Source organism: Etheostoma spectabile, chromosome 5 (genome assembly GCF_008692095.1).
Source record: "Etheostoma spectabile isolate EspeVRDwgs_2016 chromosome 5, UIUC_Espe_1.0, whole genome shotgun sequence".
NCBI lineage: Eukaryota > Metazoa > Chordata > Actinopteri > Perciformes > Percidae > Etheostoma > Etheostoma spectabile.
Genome location: NC_045737.1, coordinates 5922801 through 5932596, shown reverse-complemented (window position 1 = coordinate 5932596; position 9796 = coordinate 5922801). Strand labels below are relative to the sequence as shown.

The 9796-nt window shown below is 39.9% G+C and overlaps 1 protein-coding gene across 3 annotated transcripts in view; it reads right to left on the bottom strand.

Moving 5' to 3' along the window:
- Positions 1-395: 395 nt before the first annotated feature.
- Positions 396-9796, bottom strand: part of egflam (EGF-like, fibronectin type III and laminin G domains) — a 25777-nt gene continuing 16376 nt past the window's right edge. For 2 of the 3 annotated variants that reach the window (XM_032516406.1, XM_032516408.1), the window contains 15 exons: positions 9510-9610; positions 9321-9421; positions 7692-7836; positions 7247-7436; positions 6475-6600; positions 5785-6028; positions 5574-5685; positions 4745-4861; positions 4295-4475; positions 3694-3717; positions 3381-3459; positions 3084-3227; positions 2423-2506; positions 1688-1791; positions 396-1592 (listed from right to left, as the gene is read on the bottom strand). In XM_032516406.1, the coding sequence (XP_032372297.1) occupies positions 1441-1592; positions 1688-1791; positions 2423-2506; positions 3084-3227; positions 3381-3459; positions 3694-3717; positions 4295-4475; positions 4745-4861; positions 5574-5685; positions 5785-6028; positions 6475-6600; positions 7247-7436; positions 7692-7836; positions 9321-9421; positions 9510-9610 (1904 nt within the window). In that variant the 3' untranslated portion in view covers positions 396-1440. The remainder of the gene's footprint in view (positions 1593-1687; positions 1792-2422; positions 2507-3083; positions 3228-3380; positions 3460-3693; positions 3718-4294; positions 4476-4744; positions 4862-5573; positions 5686-5784; positions 6029-6474; positions 6601-7246; positions 7437-7691; positions 7837-9320; positions 9422-9509; positions 9611-9796) is intronic. The other variant, XM_032516407.1, reaches the window with a different exon arrangement.

The window sequence follows — 9796 nt, the reverse complement described above, 5'->3', positions numbered from 1 at the left end:
GTTCAACTATCTGACAAAGTTGGCAGCAACAGTAAACCTTTAAATGGATCTTCAGACACATATGCTGACATTACAGATACTATACCAACATTTCCTTACAGTCTATGGTTAACATCTATTTAGCAAACATGTTTGAACAGTCAATATGTGCTACATTTTGAACAATGGATGGTTACCCAGTGGTGAATCACATCGCTCATGCTCATTCACATTACACAGTCACACAGTGTCTTTCATTGGATGCACCTCATTTGAAAATGTCTTTCAGAAATGTCTTGACACACTTGTTGAAAATGTCACAAACGGCCACTGACTTTTTTTACGTTCTCCTTCAAATAAATTCAAGTTGTAAAGTCGTGTATTAATTAACCAATTACAACTGGATTTGTTTTGCGCTCAGACTTTGAAACCAGGGTGTAGCTCTCGTGAGAAATCCATCTTATTTCGACATTGGTGTCATTTTCCCCTTTAAGAAATCAAGCTTAGGCATGGGAAAGCACTAAATTGACAATCTTGCACTGCTTTACTGCAAATGCTTAAAATATGAGAAATTCTTTATTTTCTCTGGTGTGAAAACACATGTTCAACCTGAAGGCTGAAGTTCAAAGGGCTGTGGTTTCAGATGATAGACTGATGATGTTCATGAAAAAAATCTCCAGGGTTTAGACTTAGACTGTCAACTTCAGACTTCAATGTGACAAGCATCTGAGATTTAAAAAAAAAGGAGCATGTAAACTAAAAGAAGAGCATATAAAGACATAAATATTGTGAACATCTTCACCCTTCAAAACTAGCAACTTTTACAAAAACTGCCATCAATCAGACTTTAAAAAATGTAGTCTAAGGACTGATAACACGTCACGAACGAGAATTCCACAACAACAAAAACAACAGAAATACTCCAAAATCCCCTACAAAGAAGTTTATCTCAGCTAGCTGCTCACACATGTGATGCCTCTTGATTCTTCCAGCAATCAAATAAGGATTTACAGTAGAAAACATAAAGATACAATTGGATCATCCCAAGAAAAGAATTGTAAAGAAAAGACCCTCAATACCCATAAATGCTAAGCTTTTTTTTTCCTTTCACAGATTACTTGTGCTTTTTAATATCCTGTGGTCGTTTTTGCTGTTGTCAGATGTCCAAACTGTTTTTAAAAGCAATTCATCAACAAGTTGTTAATGTTAAAATAAAATTTACAACTTGGCAGGTTTGAGTTGGTTTTAATAGTTTGCACACAGGAGCCACTTTAATCTTCTTGTGACTGTAACACTGTTGTCTTTCCCCACTTTGAGTTTATGTCATGTCAGTAGTCTTGAATTGGTAGACCAAAATGTCATTGTTTTAGTCATTTTCAAGATGACAAATCAGCTGGTCGAGGTGTTCGCTCCAGTTGAAAATGTTGCTGAACAGGGACCTTCATGTACTGAAGCCATTTTCTAGTTGGAGCAGGTGTTGATGTTTTTTCCATCAGCAGCATCCTCCACCAGTGCTATGTGATAATCGGTGGAGAGTGTGAAGTGGGACACGCAGCCCACCAAGCCTCCAATATACTGTCTGTTTGTGTGAAGAGCAATTTCTTTCATGCCACCTTCAAGGAGTGAACATGAAATTGCAGACGTTATTGTTTGATCTACATTAGATAAATAGCACTGTAAGGGATAATGAGTTGTGAACACCACCTACCGACATATAAGGGTCCATTGATATTAAGTTGTCTCATCTTTCCAGGTGACCTGCCTGTTTTTGCTCCGTAGTCATCCACCGTCAGCTTCCCTGACTGTCCATCCCTGTAAACATAAGTGATAATGGTAAAGACTTACATTTTAAGTCTTTTAAAGGCTGTCCTTGGGTTTTACATATTCCACATGGATTGAAAGATAAAGGGATAGCAGGTTGCCAAATTATCTCTCCTTAAAACTGTAACAATCCTGTATATTAACAATAGATGGAATGACTGTTTGTTATGTGTGAGGGGTTGCTCGTAAGGACAAATACATAGGCAATCATCATGCAACTCTGCAGTTTCCCTCAGCTCTCCAGAGCATTCTTGTCTATTAACTCATTATTGTGGATTAATGGCCCCGCAACTTTACTGTTTGGTTTCAAGGCTCTCACAACTCTAAATAAACACAAATGTTGTCCCATGCCTGCTGGATGTGTAGATGGCAACCGCTAACATGTTCTATATATATATATATATATATATATATATATATATATATATATATATACATATATACTGTATATATTTATATACAGTATGTCAACTTCTTCTGCTGCCCAAGTGGCCCAAATAAACTAATTGGTGCAGCTTTAAAGTCTAAGCTCTCAAGTGAAAGAAAAACCAAGCCACAGACGTTGTGATCACCTTATTTCTTTCATGATTTTTTTATTAAAGTGACATTTTCTTTAGCTTACCTCACAGCTTTGACTCTGTGCCACTTTCCATCAATAAAGGTCCCGTTGACAGCGATGTTAGCCGCACCGCTGCCCAGGTTGTAACTACAACAACATGGAAACACATGCAGTGCGTATGGCTAGTTATAAAGGAGCAGTGGGTTCATATACAGTATGTATGGTACTGCCCAGATAAATCCTGGTTCTTTTCTAGATCATGGTCCTGTCTTAGATTTCAGGTCTTTTTTTTTTAGCTCTGCCTCTACTTGGTGCTTAACTATCCCTGCTCTTTGGTGTGATCAGCATCCTTTTCCATCATCATCCTCATCCTCTTCTTACACTAAACTTTCTTTTCTTGCCGAAAATCTGCTCTTTTCACTCCAGGGAGGAGTAACCATGTGGCAAGCAGGACTTGTACTTTGACTATAAATATGTATTTATAAGAAAATGATTGGAGTAAGAATGAGTGGATACACTTTCATAACTGTTTAGTTAGTTTTCATACTGTCGCTCATGTTATACACAAACACATGTAAATGTATTTTGGTTGGAGTGATTTTTACACTTGTTATTTATGTATTTGACATTGACCCTGTTCAGCACTTTGGTCAACTGTTGTTGTTTTTAAATGTGCTATAGAAATAAAATTGACATTGGCATTGACATTGACATGAACCAGAACCTGAAGATTAGTGCTCCATCCTGAAGCCCCATAGACAGGAAGTCACTGTTAGGTCTCATTGGACTGTCTCCTCGCCATAGCAATAGGCCATCCTTGGCTGTGCTCTTAAAACGCATGAAAAGGTTTGTCCTGGACCCAGATACCCTGAAAAATAATGAAATTTACTTACAAGCGCAGTGAAAGAGAGAACTGTTGCTGGGATAGTAACACACCATTTTAAAACAAGATACAAACTTAAAAGGGGGAATTGTAACTGAACCAATCAAAACCCTTTTGCAGCCCCATTTCACTACCGACCTTTTCAGGATATCTCTGTTGTCGTATGTCAGGTAACTTCGACCAATAAACTGCGGAATCTCAATGGCTTCAGTCACAGCTGGGCAGGGAAAACATTGTGTTTACTTTATATCGTCACAAGGTGGCAGCATCAGCATGTATCTAGTGATTCAGGCTTCGCTAGACTAAAGACTTAAATGATTGATGAGGAGAAATGTATGAGGGAAAAGGATATATGTATTTTCAATAATGTTTTGTAATGTTAGGTAACAATCTTTTAATTAGGTTGCAGGTTGTCAATATTTGCTTTTTGAATTCATAGAAGACAACTTACTGTTCAAACAGTAATTCCCACACTCTGTTCAGTGAAAGCATTAAAACAGATAAGGCATGCATAGGCTTTAGGGATTAGATTGTCCAATACATCATTCTATATGATATTACATGATTACAGAAAACACAATGTATCCCTGAGAAGAGGAAAGGAAATGTCACATTAAAGCCATATACAACAGACAAACAAAAAACATTATTGACATCAATTTCTTTACTTCTGTTCTTCTTCTTTACTTAATGCAAAAACCATTAAAACATATCTTTCCATACGCAGTGTGTAAACTACACATTGCTTTCAGTAATATCACCTGATATCTTTTTATTTCTGATGCTCTCTAATCACAAATCTCCAAACTGTGAAATGGCAGTTCTTCTCCTACAGTCAGTGTCCTTGCAGTTCCCATCACTGGGGATTCCCAGTGATGGTTTGAACTCAACCACCAAACCAAATACTGAACTTACAACCATTATATAACTATACTAGTCCCAGTGTGTATAGTATATATATACCTCAAATATTGCTAAACTGCTCTCTGCTTCAAATACATTGCTAAATTATGAGCTAGTTCTGTAAAAAGATAAAAATGCTTAAAACTGACCTTTCTGGCAGTGCCTCCCATCGTAGCCTAGAGGGCAGTCGCATTCGTAACTGTCCCACTTTGGCCTGCAGGTCCCTCCGTTGGCACAGGGACTTGCCACACATGGGTGAGCCGAGTTTGCTACATTAACCCCACCAGCTGAGCCAGTCGTTATGGGGATGGTGCGGTCATTGAGTATCAGCTGGGCAGGAGGAAAGAAAAGAAAATGTGATGAAGAGAAAGAGAAAGAAAAGGAGAAAGCGGCAAGAAAGGGTTTACAAATTTAACTAGACACAATTTTGTTGCTGTAAAGATGTTATGTGCCACATCATGTTTTTTTGTGACTTTATTATCAAATTTTTATTGTTTACTCAAATTACCAGTGCAATGGATTTGTAATGAATGTCGAAATAATTGTAGCAGCAAATCCATTTTTAAATACATGTGTTACAGGTGTGGATGTGCTAATACCTTCTGAATAATTCCAGTGAAGGGCTTTATCACACATGCTGTCCTCTTGGTTTTATCATATTCTGGTACTCCACCAACATAAAGAGGTGAACTGCAGTTTATCTGAGTGAAAGCACCCTGAAGAGTAAATCAAACAGAAATGTACTAGTTAGTTATGTCAGTTATTTGTTAATGCCATATAACACATACTGTATGCTCTTTATGATTAACATCAATGTTTTCTCTTTTCAGAAACTAAGTGGAAAAAGGACATTTAGAAAGTTTAAGGTCAATTTTGTCTTTATAAAAACATAGTTTGATCATATCATGTATATATATATCATAAATCACCCTGTTGTGGAGTTTTTTGTGACGTACTTCTGCCCCCTTGTGGCAAAAATGACCTAGTCTATAACATTGATGTTCCATTTTCAGCCGTATGTCCATTACATTCCGTATATTTTGTGTTGGAATTTTAAACTCCGTTCAATCTCTGAGGACTATGGTTAACTGCTCCTCAGGTCTCTACAAGGTAAATCCAGACAACTAACTAAACTATCTGTCCAATCTGAGTTTTCCGTTGCCCAACTAAAACAATCTTTGAACGTACACGTTCCACCAAAACAAGTTCCTCCCCAAGGCTATTTTGCAGTGGCACAGTGGCTTTTCCTCGTGCTTAGCACCGCCCAAGATGATTGTGATTGGTTTAAGGAAATTCAATTAAACCAGAGCATGTTTTTTGCCAATTCCAGAATGCGGTGTAGACTAGCCAGACCCTCCCACGCAGCTCTGCGGAGGAAGTTCTGGCAAAGTGAGACTAAAAATGACCTAATGCACAGAAACAAAATACCTCAGCGATTCCTTCCCTTGGCCTCTGGCTGTCCACCTGAAGGATACCACTCTTTGCTGTACGAGACACCCTCAGCTCATGCCATGTGTCCAGACTGATCTGCTCTTCACTTCTGTAGCACATATCATCACATACAACGCAGACCAATAGCAATGAGAAAGTAAAAGAGGCAGAGAATAGTATAAGGGGAGTGAGTGCAGCTAATTAATACCTTATTGTAGCTCCTCCAGAACCACAGTCAAATCGGAACTCTACATATCTGTCCACTAGGTTGATAGCCAAGAAGTCTCCGCTGCCTGCGTCATCACTGTACAACAGCGTCCCGTCGGGCATCGATGGCTGAAACGTTAGCTCAAACTCCGTGAAGGACAGATAACTCTGAGAAGACTGAGGCCATTGGATGACAGCGTACGAAAACACTGTCTCATTGAAGAGAGGTGAGAACAGTGTGAAAGCTGAAGAGTTAGAGAGAAGACATGAAAAGAAAAGAACAGGAATGAAAAGACAGAAGAAGGAATTGAGCCACAGGGGAAGCAGAGATGTGAGCATCATAATGATTAAGAGTGAAGAGGAGGAGAAAGAAATGAAAGTGGATAGAAAAGAAGAAAAAGTGTAGGGTTATATTGTGTGAAAGCAGGTCTTACATATAATCAATTCCTCTGCCAATATATAAGACATAATAATACTTATCTCCACCAATCGCCCTTAATGTAGCACTAAAGTGGTCAGTAATTACCTTAAAAGGTTTGTGTGACAATGACAGCCATCAAGGAAGAAGGAAGCCATCAAGGAAGAATAAACCCCAAAGGGATTGTAGTCTCTACTTTCACCGTGGTACGAAACACTACAAGTGTGTGTTCTTTCTGTACGTGTGAAACAAAGGAAAATAGAGTTGGCTCACTCTCTTCACAAAGTGCTCCCCTGAAGCCAAGCGGGCACAGGCAGATGTAGCCGTCAGCGCGGTTCGCAAAGCAGACTCCCCCATTGGCACAGCTGATCAGGTCACACACGCTGTCGCTGCACTCACCTGGTGGCAAGGAGATAGGAGGTGATTTAGGCAGGCTCAGCATGTCCCTGTATACTGTAGATAACTGGAAAAACATGGATACATAAAAGCAAATACAGTTTCAGGGATTTCATTATTTCCATGTAACATTCTTTCTCCACAACTGGGCGTATGGATATAATAATAGTATAATTTGTAAAACATGTCTGCTCCCTGATTCAAATACAAATTGACCAACACCTAATTATTAAAAGGCTATTTCTTATCTTAAGTCGTGACATCTAATAATAACCAGATATTTTCTTTTTCCCCTATTATTTTGCGATGCAACTGTCAGGTGCTTTAACCAAAGAATGTATGCTGTCATAACGTACCTTGCTTTGCTTTTATTTGTTACCTAAAGTGAAATGACAATACTACCAAACTGTGCAATGAATATATGCTGCCATCTAAATGCAAGTAGAGCCCTCTAACATTATGACTTATTGATGTACAAAGTCCAAAATAAGTAGTTTACTGCTACAGAGGAATAGCTGCTCTGAGCACCAAAACCTGGGAGGACAATCAGTGCATTATGGGTAACATGGGAAGGATTATTTATTCGTGGCAGCAGCCTAAGAAAAATAATACCTGTATAAACTTGCACACAGACTGTGTGCTTCCTCACCTATATCGGCTCCACTCAGAGCTCTGCCCAGAGGCCAGGGTCTGATGTCTGTTGCCTTGTTGTTGATGGTCAGACTCTGAATGCAGCCAAGAAAGCCACGATTTGTCCCTGTCGCCTTGACCAGCCAATAAGCATTTGGTGATCCACCCACATACAGCGGGGAGCGGAATGTGATCTTGGTGTACTGGCCCTGAAGGAGCAAAGAGGGAAGAGAACAAAATGTGCTTAATCCTTTATTACTGTAAAAACACTTTGACGCTGGTCCACTCCTCAAATGGCCTACCGGGAAAATGGCAATATTGTCAGCAATGTCTCATATTTATAACGCAAAAAGCTTTTTATATTTTCAAAGATGTACTTTATTTTCACAAGACACATTTATGCAAAAAAAATCCATCTAATATAATATTGTGTAATATGAGAGCCCTGTATGTGTTATGGTTACCGGTGAGCGCCCTGACATTGGGGTGTCGTTGTCCATACGCAGCCAGCCGCTCATTCCATCTCTGAAGACGGTGACTGTGTGCCACTGACCGACAACAATGGGACTCTCACTGACTATTTGAGCAGCTCCTGTACCACAGTTGAACCTGAGGGAAAACAGATCAAATATTCAGCTGTTAAAAGCCGACATGACACAAATGCTGTACTAAGCATATACATCCTTAACCTCTTTAACTCTTCACACAGTATCACAGATCTATTCTCTATCTGCTGTGGTTGGATGTATCAGCGAGGGGGACGAGGCTGAGTACAGAAGCTGTGGTGGGGGACTTTGTCCATGGAGTGAGCAGAACCATCTCCAGCTCAATGTGACAAGACCAAGGAGCTGGTGGTGGATCTAAGGAGAGCCAAGGCAGCAGTGAGCCCTGTTCCCATCCAGGGGGTCAGTGTGGACATCGTGGAGGACTACAAATACCTGGGAGTGCACTTGGACAATAAACTGCTGGGCCAAGAACACCAAGCCCTCTACAGGAAGGGCCAAGCCGTCTCTATTTTCTGAGGAGGCTAGTCCTTCACATCTGCAGACAATGCTGAAGATGTTTCATGAGTCTGTGGTGGCCAGTGCTATCCTCTTTGCTGTTGCATGCTGGGGCACAGGCTGAGGGTAGCGGACCGCCAACAGACTCAACAAACTGATTCGCAAGGCCAGTGACGTCGTGGGGGTGGATCTGGACTCTCTGTCGGGGTGTCAGATAGGAGGATGCTGTCCAAACTACATGCCATCTTGGACAATGTCTCGCACCCACTCCATGGCTTGTTGCTCAATCACAGGAGCACTTTCAGTGAAGCACTCATTCTCCCAAAATGCACTACAGAGCGCCACAGGAATTCATTCCTGCCTGTGGCCATCAAACTTTTTACTCCTCCCTCTAAGTGTCACACACACACACACACACACACACACACACACACACACACACACACACTTAGAGAGGTTGAAACTGGACAATATTATCTGTATTATCTGTATTATCTGTTTTGTGCAATAACACTGGCCGGACATGTGTGCAATCTAAACTAATCCACATTATATTATTATTATATTATTTAACTTTTCCACCATTCCAAATCCTTAATTATGTGAATTATGTAAATAATGTATAATAACATTCCTTTATGTAAATACCGTACGTACCCAATTCCTTATATTTCTTTATTTCTTGTATTTCTACTCTATTTATAATATTGTGCAACTACAACACAGAGTTTCCCTTCGGGGATCAATAAAGTATTTCTGATTCTGATTCTGATTTCTGATTCTGATTGTTCTAACATTTCACTGGAGATATGCAAAACATCATTAAATCAAATGGAAATACGGTATTATGTTTACATCCCCTATAAGATGGTTTCTACAAGCAAGCAGCGTAGGGTTCCTCTTTGGTGCTTTTAAAGAATTGTTTTCCAGCATTAAGGACACTTTGTTTTTGCAAAACGATACATCTTTTCATCCACTTTCTTTTTGACCAACAGTCTGTGACAGCTGACATACTTTTAAAGTTTAGTTTCTGTGTGCTGCTTTTAATCACCAGCCAAACCTTTGAGAATCTAAACCCATACGTGTTCTCACCTGTAGTGCAGCTTGCCTCGCACCAGAGCCAAAGAAGTAAAGTCTCCACGGCCGTGTTCATTCTCTCCACAGTATAGCAGCAAGCCATCCTCAGAGTCGGCCTGTACCACAGAGAAACTGTTTCAAAGCTCTGTTCTCCTTTTGAAACAAAAAGATCATTGGAAAAAAAAAACATGTTTTTTTTTTTACCTTGAACTCCAAAGTGATCTGAAAGGTCTGGTATGAGTTCTTCAAGGGTTCAAAGGTCATGTGAGAGTAGCCAAAGAACTTTGGAAAGTTCACTGATACCACTGAAGAAGAACAAGGATTAATGTCATGACAAATGTATATTTGAAAAAAACGTTGGAAGCGTTACACAAATGAGCGCTGTCCTTTCACCACACTTTCAATAAAGCCTCTCCTCTCTAAGTGTAGCTCCCATGGCGCCATTTTAATGCTACAAAGCCATCACCTGCAGTTAGCATCCCATTGACTGC